The sequence below is a fragment of the Acanthochromis polyacanthus genome, chromosome 3, assembly GCF_021347895.1.
Source record: "Acanthochromis polyacanthus isolate Apoly-LR-REF ecotype Palm Island chromosome 3, KAUST_Apoly_ChrSc, whole genome shotgun sequence".
In the NCBI taxonomy this organism is placed as follows: Eukaryota; Metazoa; Chordata; class Actinopteri; family Pomacentridae; genus Acanthochromis; species Acanthochromis polyacanthus.
Window position 1 is genome coordinate 33,441,530 of NC_067115.1, and position 21,197 is coordinate 33,462,726.

A 21,197-nucleotide genomic window follows, 5' to 3' on the forward strand; every position below is an offset into this window, starting at 1 on the left:
CATACACATTCACAAGTACATACAATTTAGAGTTACCAGTTAACCTCAGCATTTTTGTGGATGATGGGAGGAAGCCGGAGTACCCAGAGAAAACCCACACATCTACAGGGATAACATGCAAACTCCACACAGAAAGATCCCAGGCCTAAGCCGGCATGCAAAGCGGGGATCTTCTAGCAGCAAGGCAACAGTTCTAATCACTGGCCCACTGTGAAACCTGAGAGGAGACGTGATGTTGTTTAAATATGAGGATAACAGAGCACATTTTTAGACAGTTTCCCCATAGAGGACAGTCATAGTGTCGCGCTTGTTTGTTCACATGAGAATTTACATAAACTGAACAATGGGAAAAATAGAGTTTGAGAAAGAATTGAAACCCTGGCTCTTTTCTGATCATTCATAATAGTAAATTGGGTGTAAATATTTGTGTTTCAAAAAAGTTACAGAAATGGTGGGCTATAGACACCTCTTCATCCGCTATGGGGCAGTTGTAGTGGATTGTGTGTTTTTATGTTTTTGCTGTTTAATCACAAACCCAGCATTATTGACAAAGTATATTGGCTGCCTAAGAGGTCACAAAGTTAATAAGAAATCAAGGCAAACATAGCTTGAACACACAGGAAGCAACCAGTTCCAACTGGCATCCAGAAGATATCGTAACCTTTTCATTTTAGTGCCAACGAACACTGTTTCACTATGTATATCACACAGCTATGCGTCCCTTACATTGCAAACTTTCACAACTCAACTGTTAAGTTCAGCAAATTATGTTTATCTCATGCATGGGTTCACTTTCACACTGGACCAGTTTATCAAAATGCCCATCCTCAGTTTTGAAAGTGTGTGAAGTCAAGAAATCGCTCCTTTGCTATGGTATTTGTGTGGTGAAAAGTTTTTCTGCTGGTGTCATGTCATGAACTGCACTTCACCACAAAGTACGGTGTTGTCCCCAAGAGCTTAAAGTCATTAACAAAGTTAGAATAATTAGGACTTGTACTTGGTACTTGGTGTTGCTTTGCAGTTGGCAGCTTTGTAATCAGTGCTACTCCAACCACTTCGTTGGTGTTTTTGCATACTTGTCCTGAGTAAATCAGGCCTATTTGTGCAAGGGCATACCACAGAGCCACTGCAGGCCCCATCAATCTCACATCCAGAGGCACACCTGGGTTCAAACACTCAAAGAAACAGTTTCCTTTGACATGTTGACATTGGACAGGCCTTTTTGTGGACAGCATAGCCAGAGAGACACACAGTCCTCCTGCCAGTGGTGCTAGATGAAATAAGAAAAATACATTTCCCAGTAACAGACTACCTACCACCCATGAAGCTAAAGTCTGTGTGGTGACTCAGGCCCTGTGCAGTACATGTGTCTGACTCAAAACGCTCCACTGACATATTGCACTTCCACATCCTCTGTAATTCATCATAGGTTATTTAAGGTGTGACTAAAGCCCCCTGAATTTTCAGCACAACACACTCTTGGAGTCCCTGTGGAGTCAGTGAAGTAGTAAGGGATTAATTAAACTTGTAATGAGTGTAGAGCCAGCAGCCCTCTACAGAAGCTGCAACTTCCTTCCATATCCACTGGGGCTAGACTCGACCCCCAAGGCTAGTAGCAATGCTTTTATCCTCATATGGCTAATTACAAGTTACATATTTATATTACATATTTGGGCTTTCTAGGCTGCCCACAAAATAACACAGTCCTTGGCTATGCAAAATATGAACAGATTAAATGGAACTATATGAAATAGTTAACTGGTGCTTCACTCAGTGAATTTTTGTAGTGATGAAATATTGCATGATTGTGATTCATTTAGATGAGAAGAGCAACGAAGTGGATCTGTCTACAAGTGAAGACTGGGACGTTAAGACAATAACGAGCGCACTTAAGCTTTATCTGAGGTAAGGATCAATGTGATGACATTATCTCAAAGACATGTTAAACACACTCTCCTGTAATTTGTTTGTTCCACCCAGTAGTACTAAATATTAATAATACTGTTAATAATAATGTTAATTTCCTGTACAGTGATTTTTTCTAGTTTTTGCTGTAATCACTTGGGCCTTTATAATCCAATTTCTACATCACAGAGTATCCCACCATCGTGGTTCTGATGTTGCCATGATGTTGATTCCAGACAATGTCCCCTGACATAATTCTGAAAAGTTATCTCTATTGTTAACATTTTACTGGGATATCTGTTAAAAAAACAACCAATTTTTACAATCTGCAGTTTTTACAAAGGCGAGTAGAAGAAACCTGAAACTATTATCATATGAAATGATGGAAGATCTGATGATTGTGGACTGTTCTGAACAAGAAAAAACAAACAAAGCAAAATACAGAACGCATGGTTTAGCCTTTAGACTGACCAAGATAAGAGCTTAAAAGTAAAGATGATGAAGTTACCCTGAGAATAGTATAGGTATCATAGGGTTACCTCTCAGTGTTTGAACTTGACTATCTGGTTGAACAGCTTTTACCTGTATGTACACACTCATTACAGGTCTGCAGGAGAATATCATAAAGTTGTCTAAAAGCTTTTTTGGCACAACAATGAGCTGCGTGAAGCCTGTTAAATTCTATTGAAATTATGCCACTTGAGTTGGTATCAGTTGGGGCTGAAGATTACAGATGTTAAAAATGAGAAGAAACAACATCTGGGGTGTGTAGTTAGAAAGAAGTGAACTTACCAGACCTCTGGAACCTGCTCCCCATCTCTGCCTGAGGCTAGCAGCTCGAGGCTACATTAGCTTCTTCCAACATAAGATAAGAGTTGCATTTTGGGTAATCTCGGAGCCCTGTTTTTGGTTTTGCTGCATTGATTTTTTTTCCCCTTTTTATGCCTGAGCCATTGTGAGTAAAACAGTTTGATAGAAATGCGGTGACATGACTGTAGAGGAGTAGTATGCGATTGATCATTTAGATTAATCTTCCAAATCACTAATCGGTTTTATTCAAAGCTGCCACATATCAAAGCGAATCCATCTTTGACCGAAGACAACCTCAGTAGTTAATGGATTTGTTTTATTAAGACTAAAATGAATAATATTCTCTCCATTCACATGGATAGGAAGCATTCTATTCATTGTCAGATGTCTTTTATACAGACTTAATTTTTGCAGAGTTTTGTATAATGAAGTCTTTGCAAGCTCACATTTCTTATGTGTGTTCCCCATTTAGCAACTCCTTTCAGGTTGGCAGAGAGAGTGGGTGAAGTTTAAAGATTAAAAATGTACTTTAGTGGCACAAAGCTAAGACAGTTTAATTTGAATGGCAATTAGTTGTTGTAAACATACATTTGCAAGAAACTGAATTGTCTTTGCTTGTTGAAATGAACGAAAAAGGTGGAAATTACCAGTTTTCTTTTACAACATTAAAAATGCATCCTGATACCGATTTGCTTAGGGTTAATACCACATTGTCCACCACTTTGAAACAGTGAACAGTACATGTCATTCTCTCTCCCATCATGTTTCTTGTCTCTCTCCACAGCTAATACAACTTTTTGTTTGGTTTTAGGTCCAGCAATGCCACACATATGACAAAGCATTGTGTTGTATGATTACCCGTTTTGATTATAACTGACCTGCTCTTTTATTTGCACAATTAAATTATGGCCATTCATGCTCATTTTCGATAAAATTTTCTCGGATTTATTATCACTTTGCCACCAACTGGTACCAGTTAAATGTCAGATACGGAATTACAACAACAAAGCAAGATACTATTCACAATTATTAAATTTATAGCTCCATTACTGCTACCTAAAGTGAAATTATAATAATGTTTGTTCATGTTGTTGTTCAAGTGGCCACTGCTGTTTAAGAGCTTAGTGGTTACACTACACTCCATCAAAAAGCTCTCTGATTAGGATGGAAATGACAAGCCTGTCCAGGGGGTTAAGATTGTTCGTAATTGTCTATTTTTATGTCTCGACCATTTCCAGGAGGCAGTTTGTTGTAATGAGTTTTGGACAATGGGACATAATTCTCTGTTTCCACTTCCAAAATAAAGAGGAGCTCTACTGTATTCAGTTGGACAGGATTTAACACAACATTTAGTAAATGCTAAACATTGTTTAAGTTACCGTGGCATATCTATATTGTTGTGCTATATTAAACCAAACCGAGTGTTATTGTGATTTTTTTTTCTTTTCTTTTACTTGTCTGACCCGCTGGAGTAAAGCAGGGTCAATTTCCTCAGTTTCCTCTGAGGCTAAGTACTTTTGGCCTCTCTCCAGCTGCAGTGTGAAAGTACCTTCAGATGAACTTGGTTATCTCAACGTGTGCACCATCTAATTCCATCCCCTGGCCTGGCCACATTAATCATTGCTGTGTGCAGACCCTATAAAACAGTGTGCCAGCTATTTCTGTCCCCCTTGCTCACTTCAACTCTCCTTCTCCATCCACCCCCCCAACCTTCTCTCTTTCTCTCACTATCGCTGTGAAGGAGCCTTCCTGAGCCACTGATGACCTATGGACTATACAAAGAGTTCATCAGCCCTGCGAGTAAGTTCCTCCAACTCTTAGACCAGCACTTCATCTGAGTACAGATCATGAGCAAACAGCAGTGTGTACATGAGCTGTATCAGTCTGAAATGGACATTTCCTTAGTTTAAGCACTCATGTCAAATAGTTTGTTCTTCTTCAGGGAGCTGCTGAAAACATTCAGTGGAATACAAACACATTTTTGCCAACTTTTTCTAAACTTTGCTCATAGTTTGAGGGAAAATTAGTAATAGTGGTCAACCCTTTATTGTAAAGTGTAGTCTGAAAGCTAATGTGTGATGGTGTCTGTCCTGAATGCTAATTAGCTACTCTCTTAGTTGTTAATCTCATTACTCAGTATTTGTGTTTCAGTTCCACATTGCCAAAGAGTCTTTTAGGCATACTTTTAACACTCTTATCTTGTACCCATGTTTCTGACATTTACCCCATGTTTAGGAAACAGTGGCAGTGTATGTCCATTTTCACACACTTTGCTACTAAATTTGTGACCAAATACGCCAGATTCAGGATCAAAATGGCACAGTGACCTTCAACTGCAAAAATACCACATTTTTTTCACCCACATAACATAATTTGTGTATGAATGTTTTAAAGCAAGCCAAACTTGAATCTTATTACAACCAGTGCTATAATTGGATCAGGTTGACGTTTTTATCAGCCGCTCGCAATGCCCTCATAACGAGGGGGAAAAAATGGATTAGCAATGAGTATTTTTTTGATGGATGACAGCATCCATAAGAAGCTTTTTCCATGTTTAAATCCTTGTCGTTCTCATAGTAATGATATTTTGTGTGTCTGTGTGTCTGTTGGTGTGTGGGCGGTCAGATGCCCATGTGTGAGGAAATGTTTAAGAGATGATCTCGGGGGTTTAAACACAACCCTTTTATACGGTAGCGACAGTAACGTAAAGCTATCTCCTCCGCCAGCATAGTGGTCCCTGCTGCCAAATTCTGGGTGGCTTCAGACCATATATCACCATCACACCTCTTCTTCATTTATTTGAACTGGAATGTATGTACCTCTAAAGCTTAATCCCTTACTCTTGAGGCTGATAGCCTCTGATTATTGTGTCCTTAAAGGTCCTCTAACTTTTACTCATTTTAAAAGGTTTCCTCCAGATGACCAAAACACGTTATAGTAGAGGTTTCCTTTCTTACACTTTTTTGGTGTTTCTTTACCTCAGAATGTGACTGTGTACTGCTCAAATCAACGGTGTATATAGTGTTTCATCACGTCTTTAAATTTCCTAATGTGCAATATTTGATCTAAGCAGCTTTGGCTCCTTGCCAACTGAGGAGCACAGAGAAATCCTTGTAGTTTAATATGAGTGCATGGCTGCTTCTGCGTTTGAACAGAGGGCGGTAGTCCTGAGTCTCGCATCCAAGCCGTCCATTGCCTGGTCCACAAACTACCGGAGAGGAATCGACTAGTCCTCGGGCTGCTTATGAAGCATCTGGCCAAGTGAGTGTTCATAGTTCCTTGGTCATAGTTCACGCAATCTCCACCCCCTCTCTCTCTCAGTTCTCTCTTTCTGCTCTTCCTGTCTGTCTCCTTATTCTCACTCCACATGCTTTTTCTCTCTCCCTCTCTCTCTCTCCCTCACTCCCACTCTCTTCACTCCCCCTTCCCTGCTGTCACTCCATCTCTTCTCTGTCTACTCAGTGACTGCTGGGTAAGAAAATTGATGCTGCTACCGTCTTAACATTTTTTTTTTTTACCTTTTCTTGGGTCAATTTGGTGAATATTTAAAGTTGTAGAGAGGATTGTGTAGCCTACTGTACCTGTTCATCCTGCTGTTGTGCAGTGCACGGTTGAAGTGAAATGAAATAGACCACTCAAATTAAGCCCTCTCTTGAGATTACTGCATTCACCCCTGGATGGACCACTATTGTGCATCACTCCATTTGTGAGATTAGATGGGAAGAAAGATTTAAGAAATAATGTTAGCTAACATTACAAGGTTTTACCTCAGCAAGCTTTTTATAAACTAAATATGAGCAAATTGAAGATAAGTAAATAATCCGTCTTCCCTGAGGCATTGAAAGTCTGGTGGATCTTATTTCATAGAAACCCGCTGCAGAATCAGGCTCTGGTAAAAAGGCAGCGCTATTGAAATTGAATTTGGATTATCCAGCGTGAAATTCTCCAGACTGGAGAGACTTGAATATTTTTCTGAAGTTGGCGTGTGTGCATGTCCTGCAGGGGAAGGAAGCAAAGCCAGAATTTCACACTCCTATCTGAAATGGTTTCAGAGATGTTATAAATGTGAGTTGTCACCAATGTTTTTGTCTTCAAAGGCATCCTTTGAAGCTATTTAAACTGTCTCTGCAGCTGCGCTGCATATCATCATATTTTGAGTGTGAAATCTCTTCACCTGTCTATATAACTTTTTCTTCAAATAAAGGTTGGCTCTACTTTTTTTGACCGGCTAAGATAAAGTTTCATCTGCAGAATATGTCCCAATTTTAAAATGGATGTAGGAGACATCCAATAATACACTGATCCTTACTTAATTTATATATTATCTCGGGAGGCAGACCAGCTCTGACCTGTTTGTGCTTCACTGTTGTTAATATGATCAAAATGGCCATTTTGAGACCAATTCATTGTTGCATCTAAATACAAAAGTAAAGTCTTGAAGCTATATACATGTAACTTTGAAGAAAATATTATACATAAAGGTAAAGCTCAAGGGAAGGTTCAAAGTCATTTAACAAGATTAGAATACATTTTTTGTTGTGTTTGAGCTTTTGCTCATTCCAAATGCTTGCAAGCTTTTGCATTTTATCTTACTTGACAAGGACAGGACACTTGTGGAGCTGGAGTTTGAGTCAGTCCTTCTCTGCCTCATGAGCTAAAGCTGTTTGGAGCTGACATCATAAAGTTATTATAATTTTATAAAATACAACTTTAACCTTCAGGCACAATTTTACTAATCAAATGGAATGTATTTGTTGTGAGTGTGGCCATTGTTTGACCATCATTTACCAACTAGATTAAACATAAAATGGAATCCTTTATGATCTGGGTGGTTTCCTACCTTCAGTTTAGAGGATGATTACCTGTGCTGTATCTCAGCGGTGTTTTTAAGCAGTAGCCAAACTGTATTTGACTTGTTTCATTATTTTGATGTTCCTTTTCTCTTTAGTCACTGTACTGCAGCTTTGTGCCGTTTTTGTATCTTGCCTCTTTGAAAAATGTATGAAGTTAAATTGGTTAGCTGGGCTAAAATGTAATATTTTTCTCAGTGTGGCGGCCCACAGCAAACAGAATCTGATGACCGTGGCCAACCTGGGCGTGGTGTTTGGGCCCACATTAATGAGGCCACAGGAGGAGACTGTCGCTGCCATCATGGATCTCAAGTTCCAGAACATTGTGGTGGAAATCCTCATCGAACATCACGAAAAGGTAACTCACACCTTAGATTCGCTTTACTTCCACCACTGCATCTTCCATACAAAATATAATATTACCATATCTATAGGAATATAGGAATACTTTCTGTTCTGTTTAGTGTTGCATTTTATTTTCTACCAAAATGTCTATTTTTGATTGGTCAAATCTTAGCTGCACCGACTGTATGCGTCTAATTCATCCTGTCAGTGCAGAATTTATTTTGTGTATAATTGTGTTTCCACTTAACATCCAGAAAGCTAGGCACGCTAGGTAACACAAGATATGACAGCACCCACTGAAATCTGAGGTGACATGACATCAGTAAGCTGCACACAGCACCTTTGTGTTTACCAACCTGGGTGGCGCATAATTACTTGATACTGAAGGATAATAAATGTGCAAGTGAAGCAAAACTGTGTTTCTAAGTCCTACTTTCTTTATGGAGGAACATTTGTCTACTCAAAAGTTTTGTATTTTGCTCCTAAATTATGATTTAGCAGTTTGTGTTGGCAAAGACATGCACACACTGTACTATACCTGACAGTAAAATTTTATTTGGGCTGAGTAAGAGTCTCAATAAGGGAAGCTGTGATGCTCTTCTTGTGTCTACTTATAGTTAAAGCTTTCCATAAAGTTTGCTTATTTGAACAAATGCAAATGTGTATTGTATTAGATGATGGGTAGTGTATGGTCTGTTTGGATAGATATGTATTGTATTTTTCTTTCTCAGTCAAATAATGAGCAGAATTCAAGTTCTCAAGTAATGAGACGTGTACCACATTTAACTTGCTCTCCTGGGACAGCATACCCTTCACCCAGTTATTACGGTACGAAGGAGCAAGACAGCAGTTTAATTTACAGAGTTTTTGAATCTCGCCAATAGGGGGAGCCCTAAGTGTTTCTACCAGGATTAAACACACACGGCCTTCCCTTCATTATCAATAGTTTGATTATTGTTTAGATTGCTGTGTGTATTTTATAATATTTGGGAGGTTCTTTGCCTGTCTGAATACATTTATTTTGGTTGTGACTTGTTTCATAACCTGTAGTTCATTGGATCGTGTAATCTTCCCAGAATGTCATTAATCGGTGTCAATCCTCAAAGGGGGATAATTCTCCGTGTCAAAAGAGAAAAAGGTTTGAGATTAGTTTTCTAATCTGTTTGAAGCAGTACTGCTCTCTGCACAGAATCAGATGAAACTAGGAGCTTTTAGTGTTTTTCTTTTTTCTTTCAGCTTCATTAAATTGAAGATGATGTGTGTTATGAATAATATCTCCACCCAAGCTCGCAAATCTAAAATGGGGTGTGAGAAAATACAGAGGCTGGATGAAAACCAACAGGGTATACAAATGTGCTAAAACAACACCAGCAGCCTAGTGTATACTGCTAGTCTGTGAGACAACCCAGAAGTATCCAACACCGGCCAGGTGATAAAGGATGTAGTGTTAGAATGCAGCAAGAGCATTTTGGAAAGTACAGCATGTTAGAGCAGGGGAAAAGTTGAGCAGACAGACAGACAGGCATTAACTTCCCTCACAGCGGAGTCCCACTCCAGACTGTTGATACCCCCAGATACCAACAGTAGACTCTGTTTTACATTCACCTCCATCTGCAGAGAGAGGCGAGAAGGAGAGAGAGAGAGAGGCAGCAGAAACTCTCAGCCATATCAGATTTCTCACTTTTCTATCTGCCTTTCTCCTACAAACTTTCTCTCTCATGCCCCCTCCTCTGTGTCTGCCTCCCCCGTTCACACTCTGTCTCACTTTCTCTGCCACTTTCTCTCCCTCTCTCTCCTCCCTTCCCTATCTCCCTCCTCTCCTCGTCTGTGATCCTTTCTGAGGCTCTGCTGAGATTTCCTCTCCTCTGCAGCCATATTCTCTTTTAACTCCACATCTGAAGTTTATATGTAAACACGGCCCGGTGTAAACAGGCTGCGCCAGTTGGCCAGCCTTCCTCAAGTCCAAACCCTGTTTATTTTACTTTCCACTCTTTCAGAGAGTGGGTCAATTTCTCTGAGGAGAAATGTCACCTTAGCTTAGACCCAGATTTCTGGATGGGATGTGATTGCGTTATATATGGGACTGCTGTTGCTTCCTCTTTCTTTCTTTATTTTGTCACAAACAAAATCTTTTCCCATGCAGTTTTTAGGGTCCAATCAATGAGCTACTCACCCTTCCCTTGGAGCACAAGCTGTGGCTGCAAATACCTTTTCCATCTACCACTACATAAAACCTATGAGCTCCAAAAGCTGTGAGGTCAGCTGAGGACATGCTGCAGCTCAGTACTCTTGGAGTACCTGCACTGTGAATGCTGTGTTTTCAGATTTTTGCAGATGCTCCCGAGTCATGCCCTCTTTCACCTGCTGCCCCAGTGTTCTCTGCTCCCACAAGGCAGTCCAAGAAATTGGGTCGACAGAATCGGCCTTTGGCTGTCTACAATCCACAAGCCCTTGACATTCAGAATGGTAAGAGATGTATAAATTTGCACTTCCTTGTGTGTTAACGGAAAGGAATCAGTAAACATTAAGGGTATGGTGTTTGTGCTGTAGATATTGGACTGGTCCTCACTTTTTTTAGATGAAAAACAATCCAGAAAGCATCTTGTAGACATATTTATTATTTTTACGGTTCCCAAGAGATCCCAAGATAACAAATGAGCAATAGGTGATTTTTCATAAGGGTCATTAAAAACTCACCTGGCCCTCACAGTTCATGTCCTGGATTTTCTTGAAAAAAAAATTCAAGTTAAAATTTATGAGGCCTTGCAAGTCCCGGCTCTATCTCATACAAATTTGTGGTTGGGAATTTTTGAAGTTTTCCTAGTTTTTATGATTTCTTTTAATCTGCACTAATCATTATCACTGGATTATATGGAGAAAATGATAATCAGCAACTAAACTAAACATCAAAATTGAAATACTAAATCAATTTCAAAACAACAAAAACACGTTTTCAAAAAATGTTTTAATTTTTTTTATCTCCACTAGTTTTCATTCTTGCAACCAAATTTTCATGTGTGGAATGAAGCACAAATAAGTAATTCATGCTCTCAATTGAACAGTTAGTGTAAATAAACTGAACATAAATCTGTCATCCTGTAAAATATGTTTGAAAAATTAATATATCGTGTTGTTTTTCACTTATAGAATACAATACAATTTGTATTAATCAGACTAAATTGCAGTCCCGCCAGGAATTCGCGATGTTGCGATCGTGCGAATTCACTCGAAATCAACCAATCTCCACTATTTTTGCACGGCCTTGCAATTTTGTCCAATCACCACAACTTGAGTTCCTCCCGTGAGTTCCACCAATCCTAGCAGCTCCTCGCGCAAACGTAATGCACGTACATCACCGAATTCACTTCCTGTTTATGGTTTGAAGATGCAGACATGTGCGATACTCGTGTCTCTCATTTACCAACAAAAATTATTGCTGAAGACCGTGATAAACAATTAATTCACTGATGTTCTTCACCAAAGCTGTTCAGCAAACTGTTTTACACCCGTGCAATACTGTAGTGGAATACAAAAAAGAAAAAAAAATCATTGATTGATACACTTTAAAAAAAAACACAAAACATATTAGAACGGCTGAAATGAGCGGACAACAGACCACATAAATCACCATGATAGAAACTTTTGCATCCAGATCCGTTAGAGCACTGAAAGAGTGAAGGTAAATTAGATTATTTATTCCACCTAAGAACACAGCGGAGTTATGTGATGATCAGCGTATGTGAATCCTTCCTCTGTTACCAATATTACTCAAATACAGACTCAGGGATTTGAATGAATTTTCAGGGTCGGTCAGAAATGACACAAGGACCAAATGATTAGACTTTGGCAGTGATACGGCTTAAAGTTTGGATCCACGGATTTGTTAAGGATTTCCTATTGAGGTAGCGGCACGGCGTCTGATAGCGGCACGGAAACCATGGCAACAGGTGAACGCTACCTCAGCGGCCTGCTGACGATCACATGATTGTGATCCTACAACAAATCTACCACTGTGGACATATCGGAAATGACACTAGGAACAACTGATTAAATTGTGGGGGTGTTTCTGAATCCCATCAATTCCAGTTGCCAGGTACATATTTAGGTCAAGCGATTCGGTATGAACACATGCAGAACACATGGTGGAGGACTGCCCTCTCTCAGTGCTGTTCTTGTTAGTTGACGTGACAAGCCGTGAGCGTGTGTGTGTGTGTGTGAACACGTGTGTGCCGGGATGTGAAATTAACTGACAGATATGTCGGAATATGATTAATTCAATAGTAAAATAGCATTTTGTGCCGCAAATCTACCGACCACGTCATGTTAAACCAGTATCTGGCTGCTGCTAATGTCCCACCGTGGTGTGCCAGCTTTTGTGGAAATGGGTTGGAACGCAAAATAATTAATTTCGGAATAAATATTGTCAATTACAGCGTTGAAACATGTTCTACAAGCTGGAAAAACGCAGCTTTTTAGTAATTGTCACTGTCTCCCGCGATTTCATTACAACAAATAAGCTTAAAGCATCGCAACTTTTATCGCAATTTTTTAGAAAAGCTGCCGCGAATTCAGGCATTTTCGACGGCAACAATCACGAAAGACGCCCACGAAATCCTGGAAGGACTGAAATTGCCATTTTATTTCCCCTAATTCTGTCATGCTCAAATTAGTTTTGCCAAGCAGATCAGCAATCAATTCAGCATAATTTTCAACCAATCAAAGAACCAGTTAGTACAACTATTTCTACCAAGATCAATGAACCATCTGGACTTAGCGGTTGTTACAGACATCTAGTTGTTATAAACCCAGCTTACTGGCTACCTAGCTAGTCTGTAGAAAGGCTAAAAATATAGAAATGTATCTCAATCCAACATTAAACTAAAACTTTGTTAAAATATATTTACCCCAATCTGCTCATTTAAATTTCCTGTGAGCCAGTAGCTTTGATTGGGTTTATTGGCTACACTTCATTTTTATCAATGAGGTTGTGCCTAATCACAAAAGCGCCTTCCTCTTTAATGCAGTGTAGTTAATTGGTGTTAGAAATTAGACAGCCTAAAATTATCAGAAAGTTGAATCAGTGATTTTTGCGGAGAGTTTTTACAAAAAAAGTAAACATTTTAGCTGTCCTAAGGGTAGGTATTAGTACAGCAGTGTTGTATTAGGCTGCATTAGTTTTACTTAGGTGTACCAAAAAAAACTGGCAACTGAGTGTATTTACCTTTTATCCCCGCTGAGCTCTAAATTCACTCTCTCGCTCGTTCTGTCTGCTCCTTAGTGACCACCATGAAGCATAACGGCGTCCACAGATGACACACTGAACGCCGTCATCTCCTCTCTGTAATACTGCGTGGAGAGATTTGCATCTGTGACTTTCTGTGTCCTTGTTTACTTTAAAATTCACTTCAGTTTCCTCTGAAGTTTGATTAAACGGCAGGCTATAAGAGCGTCTCACTCTGGTGCGTCAGGAGAGTTGATCACCTGACCCGCTGACCCAAACAGTCTAACTCCAGCAATTTGTGATCCGTGGCCAGTTAAATCCCTTCCCCTCCACAATACCAAAGGAGTCTAAATCTGCTTACCAGATTGCCTCTCTTTGTGTCCCAGCTTTTACTGTGGGGTATTTTAATATCAGGGATGAAAGGCGTAATCCTTTATTAACCTTTGTGTCTTTTATATGGGTCCCACATAATGAGGGTAAAAGCAAATTTAAGGATGTTCAAAGTGGGGAAGTGAGAAGAGTGTTTAGGTATGCATATGACTCTCTGTGTGTGACTCTACATGCGACGCTGCATGTCTGATATCCCTGCAGATGTGACGGCTCACCATGTGTGCATTAATCAGTGTCAGGAAGTCATCCAAAAAACACAGAACAGAAGAACGAGAATTTTATCTTTCAGGAGATGATTGCAGAACACTGATGTATTTGTTACTGATTTCATTGCATTTTTAAGTATTCTAAGCGATTAAGCTGCATGTTACCATTCAGAAATGCAGCACATGTCAAATACAAGTTACAAAGTACACTAAAGAATTTTGTAGACCAAAAAGAAATACAATTTTATATAAATAGATTTAAATACAGTTTGATTAACATGAATAGCAAAATACAGAGCAGAAGAACAGGAATTTTATCTTTCAGGAGATGATTACAGAACAATGGTATATCTGTTACAGATTTTATGAAATTTTTAAATGTTCTAAGCGATTAAGCCAGGGGTGTCAAACTCAGTTCCTGGAGGGCCACTATCCTGCATGTTTTAGATGTTTCCCTCTTCCAACACACCTGATTCAAATGATCAGCTCATCATCAAGCTCAGCAAAAGCCTGATAACGAGCTGATCATTTGAATCAGGTGTGTTGGAAGAGGGAAACATCTAAAACATGCAGGATAGTGGCCCTCCAGGAACGGATCTTGACACCCCTGGATTAAGCTGTATGTAACACCTATCAAACTTAGAGTACAGTAAAGAATTTATCGACCAAAGAGAAATAAGACTTTATTTAAACAGATTTAGTTGTAATTTGATTAATGTGAACAGTAGCCGTTTAGTTTATTTTATTTATTTTTTTACGCCAGTGGAATTATAAATGTTCAATGCTAAATGATTATGATATCTTTGGCTCTCTGCTTCTATGGTCCACCCACACAGGTAATTCACTTGTTTAACCTGATTCGACCACTTTCTCAAGGCGCGTGGGCGTGTATAGATCTTGCTTGATTGACGCCTCACTCGTTCTCCTGTTTTATCTGTTGAAGAGACAAATTACACCAGCATCGCCTCACATATCTCTAAGAGTAGCTCCTCCTGACTTTATCTGAGGTTTGATCAATCGGATTAACTTAAAAAAAAAAAAAAAACTGTGCTGGACCTTTACATGAATGCATTTTCTCAAGTAAAAATCACAGTTAAGATATAGTATAACTGAAAAACATAAAGCCAGTAATGTTGTGGTTGTATGCAAGATTAATATAGAATTTGTGATCCCCTTAGTAATTATCAGGCTGTAAGCTCATTACCAATTCAGTTCAATTTTAACGAAATATCAGATTTTACATCATTGATACGTTTGTTGCAGAAAAGAGAAGCAATGATCTAAACAAAGCAGCTTTTTTCCCCCTTTCACATTAACAGTCCTTTTGTGCCTCCCAGTCTCTCAACAGCATGATCTTTACTTGACAGCAAAATTGAAATACTAGAGCTTGAATCTCCCAGCTGTCTCTGAGGTTCCTAAGTCTATGATTGCAAGAGTGTATAACTATGAACAATGCAAACTTGATTGTAAATCTTGCCTATTTTGACAGCGGTTTGTTTCATAAAGTCCCCTGTTGATGGAGCATTGCTCTATGCATTGATACATTTTTCAGCTGTATTATCAAGTATGCTATCATTAGGGAGAACCTCTTACAGCTGAATAAAACAAATAATAAATAAATAAATGCTGGTAATTTTAACAAACACTGGTTGATTTCTTTGGTTTTTTTTAGTGTCAGCAGTGGGAGATCATTCCAGCCTGACTACAGAGGAGACATCAATGGGCAGCAATGAGTCCGTATCGTCCCAGTCGTCGTCCGCCTCAGCCTCAGAGACGCCTATAGAGAAGACCGATCACCCCCCACTTGGCAGCAGCCTCAGCTCAGGCAGCAACTCCAGGTGAGTGCTTCACTATGCTCAGGTCCCAAATCAATATGTGACTGTGCACTCACTCAAAACACAGGTTTTGGTCTGTAGATACACAGTAAACAAGTCACAAATGAGAAAGGGAAGGATCAAGTGTTACCCATTTACACTATGATGCAAGAATACACGATACTCTAGACTATTTACTGATTCAGTTTTTATCTCTTTCTGTCATTTGGCGTAGACAGTTTAAAGTAGTAATATTTAGCGGTGTTGATGTTAAAAATTCTTCCTCTGGTGCATCAGATCAGTTCTACTACTCTGGCAGGTAAAGTGTTGGAATAATCACAAGTATTCCATTAAAACATGCAGTATTTGTTTATTGCTCTGCCAAGGAACACAGCGGAGTTACGTGACGATCGGCGTACGTTTTTCTGTGAATCTGTAAATCTGTCTGCCTGTCCATGTGCAACATTGTTCAAAAATGTATCTACAGATTTAGATGAAACTTTCAGGGAAGGTCAGAATTGACACAACCCATTAGATTTTGACAGATCCAAGGATTAAGGATTTCCCATTGCGAGATAGCAGCTGCTATGGCATCATTGTAACAATGACAACAAGTGAACACTTCATCAGCTGCATGATGATTTTCAGACTTTTTGGCAGCTTCTTCCTTATGTCAGGAAAGCGCTTCTTAGATAACCACTTCCTATGCTGTGGGAATGGTGCCAAAAATAAAAGCCCATAACATTAAAAAATATGCCTTCAAAATACAAGCATGGACCCAACGGTTATTTTAACACTAGCAAAGCAAAGCTTTGCATAAAGTGATGAACCGATCAACAGGCCTTTTATAACAGTAATTTACACATATGTAGGTCTCGCAATTCAGTGTCCGTACATAACGTAAACATGCATAACACATGCCTGTGCATCTACACTACTCACAATAAGTTAGGGATATTGTTATTTACATGAGTACTTTTCCTATTTGGTCTGAATTATAACAAAATAAGTAATAGTTCCCTTTGATATTACTATTAATGAATGAGAAGAAGCACCATTTTCATTAGTGCAGTATTTATTACCCCAACAATTTAGACAATAATGAAGATAGCCCCAAATAACCAAAATTGACTAAGTCAGTAGCGGGTGTTTCCACCATTTGCCGCAATGACAGCTTGACAGCGACGCCTCATGATCATAACTAGCCTCATGATGTTGTTCTGAGGCAACGCGTTCCACTCCTCCACAAGTGCTACATGCAGTTCTGCCAGGTCACGTGGGGGTGGGGTACGAGCACCCAGTTGCTGCTTCAGCTGGTCCCAGACGTGCTCTATGGGGTTCAGATCAGGGCACATTGCTGGCCATACCATATGAGGCACTCCGACTTCCTGAAGTCGAGCTGTGACAATTCTGGCACCATGTGGTGAAGCATTATCATCCATGAACAGAAAGTTGGGGGTGTGCTGGCAGAATTGGGGGATGATGATGGGTTCTATGATGTGTCTGAGGTAAGAATGTGCAGTGACTGAGCCATCTACAATCACCAGATCTGTTTTGCGCTGACTGGTGATGCCTGCCTAGACTGTTGCACTTCCTCCACCAAAGCGAACTCTGGGGACCATGTTGACCTCGGCGTATCACTCACCTTGCCTTCTCCAGCAACGCTGATGACCATCATTTCTGTGCAAGGTGACCCGACACTCATCAGGGAACAGGACGGTAGACCAGTGCTGCAGTGTCCAGGTCACATGGTCTTGTGCCCACTGCAAACGGTCACGGCGGTGTCTTGGTGTCAGTGGAGTCACCTGCAACAGTTGTCTGGCATTCAAGCCAAAGCGGTGGAGTCGGTTGCGAATGGTTTGTCTGGAAACCCTAGTACCCCTCACTTCACGTAAACAGGCCTGTAGCTGTGTGGCCGTTGCATAATGGTGTCTGAGTGCATAGGTCCTTAGGTACTGGCCATCGTTGTGTCCCGCCACTCATGGGGCTCCACTCCTGGGTCTGTCATCAACACTGCCAGTAATTCTGTGTCTTGCTGCAAATCTGCTGATGACACTTTGAGACACACCAAGTTCACGAGCAACATCTGCCTGCTACCGACCTGAAGGCGCTATGGCCAGGTGGCGCTCCTCGTCCGTTAAGTGACGTCGTGTGTTCATGGCTGCTAGAAGGATGAACTGGGAATGACTTATTGACAATACCAGCTTTTTTATACCCTCAGAATGTTGAAATTGATGCCACAATGAAAAGGGTTGTCTTTTTGTATGTTTTGGTATTTGCCCCAATATGTAAGGCGCACTGTACACAGTGAGACCATTATGTGGAAAACACATACTAAGGTGTGTCTAGCACCCTAAAACAATTGCTCTCCTATCCCCAAAAATCACTGAAGTGAAACAAACACCTTATGTATGAAATCCACTGAGGACCTCACAATATCCCTAACTTTTTTTTTTTTTTTTTTGGAAAGAGTAAAATTACAAAGACATGTACATCTTAATACTTATTCAACATTTCTTTCCTTTTTTTTTTTTTAAAGTAAGTTGCGTGGGAGAATTTTCCTCTAGTGTAAAATCGCCTTTAACAAAAATTTTACCTTTTTAATATCTTCTCTTTAAAAAGCTGGAGATTGATTCCCCTCACACATTGCCAATATACAAACAAAAATGAACAATTCGAACACAGAAGCAGAATGCAAAACAAACAAAAAAAAAAACCCAAAAAACAAAATTGGAACTACGAACTTCAAAGGAGAGCCTACAGTATGGTATTTAAAAAAGAAAAAAAAATATTAATACATAAATAAAGATATGTATAAAAGCACCTTTGGTCAAAACCACTCGGAGAAGTCATAAAAATTCTGGTCTCATTTGAGCAATGCAATTGATCCATTTATTCCAAATGTCATAAAATTTGTCTTTCCTCATATTTAAAATATAGGTCAACTTTTCCATGGTAAAGATTTCAAAAATTATATCAATCCAGCCATTTAGAGAGGGTGGAGCAGTAGTTAGCCATTTTCTTGTAATATTTTTTTTACTTGCAGCTAAAAGGGCCTGTAGCAGTTTTTTATCACTTCTCTGTTCCAAGCAAGTAACATGGCCCAAATAGAGGCTTTCAAAATTAAATGGTATGTCAATTCCAAATACCAAGTTTAAGCTTCTATGAATCTCTTTCCAGTACCCATTTAATTTAGGGCAATCCCAGAATATATGGTAGTGATTAGCGTCCTCTGAGCCGCACTGTCTCCAGCATTTTGCCGTCTTTGCATATTTACCCTGAGCAGGTGTCTTGAAGTATCTCACAACATTCTTCCAACAGTGCTCACGCCAAGACAGTGAACTAGTAGAAGACCACTGGAATGACCAGATTTCACCCCAATGTTCCTCAGAAATATTAATAGCTGCCTCTTTGTCCCATTTCTGTTTTATATAAAGTGTTTTACATTTGTTGGTAGTAAAGAGAGCATTATATATTCCAGAAATCATTTTTCGGGGAAAGATACCATATGCTGATTTCAATATTTTGTAAAATGCTATATCACAGGGTGAAAAATTAGAGGTTTTGCATTTCGAAGTAAAGCTATGTCTAACTTGAAGATATCTATAAAACTCGGTTGTTCCCAAATCATATTTTTTCTGGAGAGCCCGGAAACTAGCAAAAACATTATTTTTGGTAAATGACCAATATGTTGTAAGGCCCTTCTTTGCCCATGATTTAAAAGCATTATCTATTCTATTGGGATGAAAATCAGAGTCAAATGCAACCCATCTAAATAAATTCAGCATCTTATGAATTTTTGTCAAATTAACAACCTCATGCCAAATTTTTAATGTGAAATTTATCCAACAGTTGCCAGACTCTCCTATTTGTAACCCAAGAGTTCTATCCCCTATCACAGCATGCAGGGGAAATCTGGTCACCATCTTAACCTCCAATTCCTTCCAGTTTGATCTATACTCTTCATTGCACCAGTAGAGAAGTGGAATTAACTGAGAAGCGTAGTAGTAGTATCTTAGGCATGGGAGGGCCACTCCTCCCTCTTCTTTCCTTAACTGCATTGTACTATACCTAACTCGTGGCTTCTTTCCCTGCCAGATAAACCGTGATATTTGTTTGTCCCACTCCCTAAATTGACTTTCAGGCACTTCTACTGGGAGCGTTTGAAACAAATATAACAGCTTAGGGAGCACTGACATTTTAATGGCATTCACTCTGGAGGTTAGACTTAAAAAGGGGACAAGGCTCCACCTATGCAGGTCCTCCTTTATCTTCAATGACAATGGCTTAAAATTTGATTGAAAAAGCATAGTTAAATCTTTAGTCACCGTTACACCCAAATATTTTATTCCCAAAGATTCCCAATTTAAATTAAAACCACTTTGTAAATGTATTGAAGCTGTGAAGTTTAATGTCATAACTTGTGTTTTTGAAATATTAAGCTTATAACCAGATACGTTTCCAAATTCTGTTAATGGAGTCATTAGGCCATTGAATGATTTCTCCGGTTCCTCCAGATAAACCAACACATCGTCGGCAAACATAGCCACCCTGTGTTCAAATCCCGCCACTGTAATACCCTTAATTTGGGAAGTTTGTCTCAAAAGTTGTCCAAGTGGTTCGATAAATAATGCAAACAAGAGCGGGGAAATCGGACAGCCCTGCCTACTTCCTCGTTCCAACACGAAAGAGTCTGAGAGATCCCCATTAACCTTTACACGAGCAGTCGGTCCCGAGTACAGAGATTGAATCACATTCACAAAATTACTATGAAATGCAAGTTTATCCATTATTTTGTAAAGGAAAGACCATCTCACAGAGTCAAAGGCTTTTTCCGCATCAAGACCAACTATTAAGGCACTGGTTATATTATCCATTGTCTGTCTCTGTTGTATAAATCCTGTCTGATCCAAACTGATTATTTACAATATCCCTAACTTAATGTGAGTAGTGTATATTAAATGGCCACATTCTACAATGCTGTGATTTCTGATCATCAATAATAGTAAATGACAATAATGATAAAATGCTGCATTTCTGACAATGCCATATGGGGGAGTGAATAGCCTTGGCGGAGTACTGTGCTCTAAGTGCTTTTCTTGTTAGCTGTTGATGATCAGAAATCACAGCACCATAGAATGTGGTCATTTAATACAGATGTACCCACAAACAAAATGACCTTGTGCTGTGCACAGGTGTGTTTTATGCATGTGTACATTATGTATGGATACTGAATTGTGTGACCTAAATATGTAGCGGGCGGCAGGAATTGATGGAAGTGGGAAACACCCCACAATTTAAACAATTGTTCCTTGTATAATTTCGGACGGGTAAGTCCCAAGAAGTCCGCAACTGTGGATTTGTAGTCGGATCACAATCATGTGATCGACAGCAGGCAGCTGATGTAGCATTCACTTGTTGTTATAGTTACAGTGACTCTGTGCTGCTTTCTGACAATGATACAGAAATCTTAAACAAATCCATGGATCCAGACGATAAGCAGCATCACTGCCAAAATAGAAGGAGGTGGTCCTTGTGTCATTTCTGACCTTTTCTGAAAATTTCCTCCAAGTATGTTTATGATTAATGTTGCAAACAGACAGACAGACAAACATACACCAGTCGTCACATAACTCTATCATATTCCCTGGTGGAG

The 21,197-nt window shown here is 39.5% G+C and overlaps 1 protein-coding gene across 2 annotated transcripts in view; it reads left to right on the forward strand.

Moving 5' to 3' along the window:
• arhgap10 (Rho GTPase activating protein 10) overlaps positions 1-21,197 on the forward strand; it is a 61,564-nt gene that overhangs the window by 23,303 nt on the left and 17,064 nt on the right. For both annotated transcript variants that reach the window (XM_022194387.2, XM_051945973.1), the window contains exons 15-20: positions 1,821-1,905; positions 4,457-4,515; positions 5,871-5,976; positions 7,764-7,923; positions 10,235-10,376; positions 15,400-15,565. In XM_022194387.2, the coding sequence (XP_022050079.2) occupies positions 1,821-1,905; positions 4,457-4,515; positions 5,871-5,976; positions 7,764-7,923; positions 10,235-10,376; positions 15,400-15,565 (718 nt within the window). The remainder of the gene's footprint in view (positions 1-1,820; positions 1,906-4,456; positions 4,516-5,870; positions 5,977-7,763; positions 7,924-10,234; positions 10,377-15,399; positions 15,566-21,197) is intronic.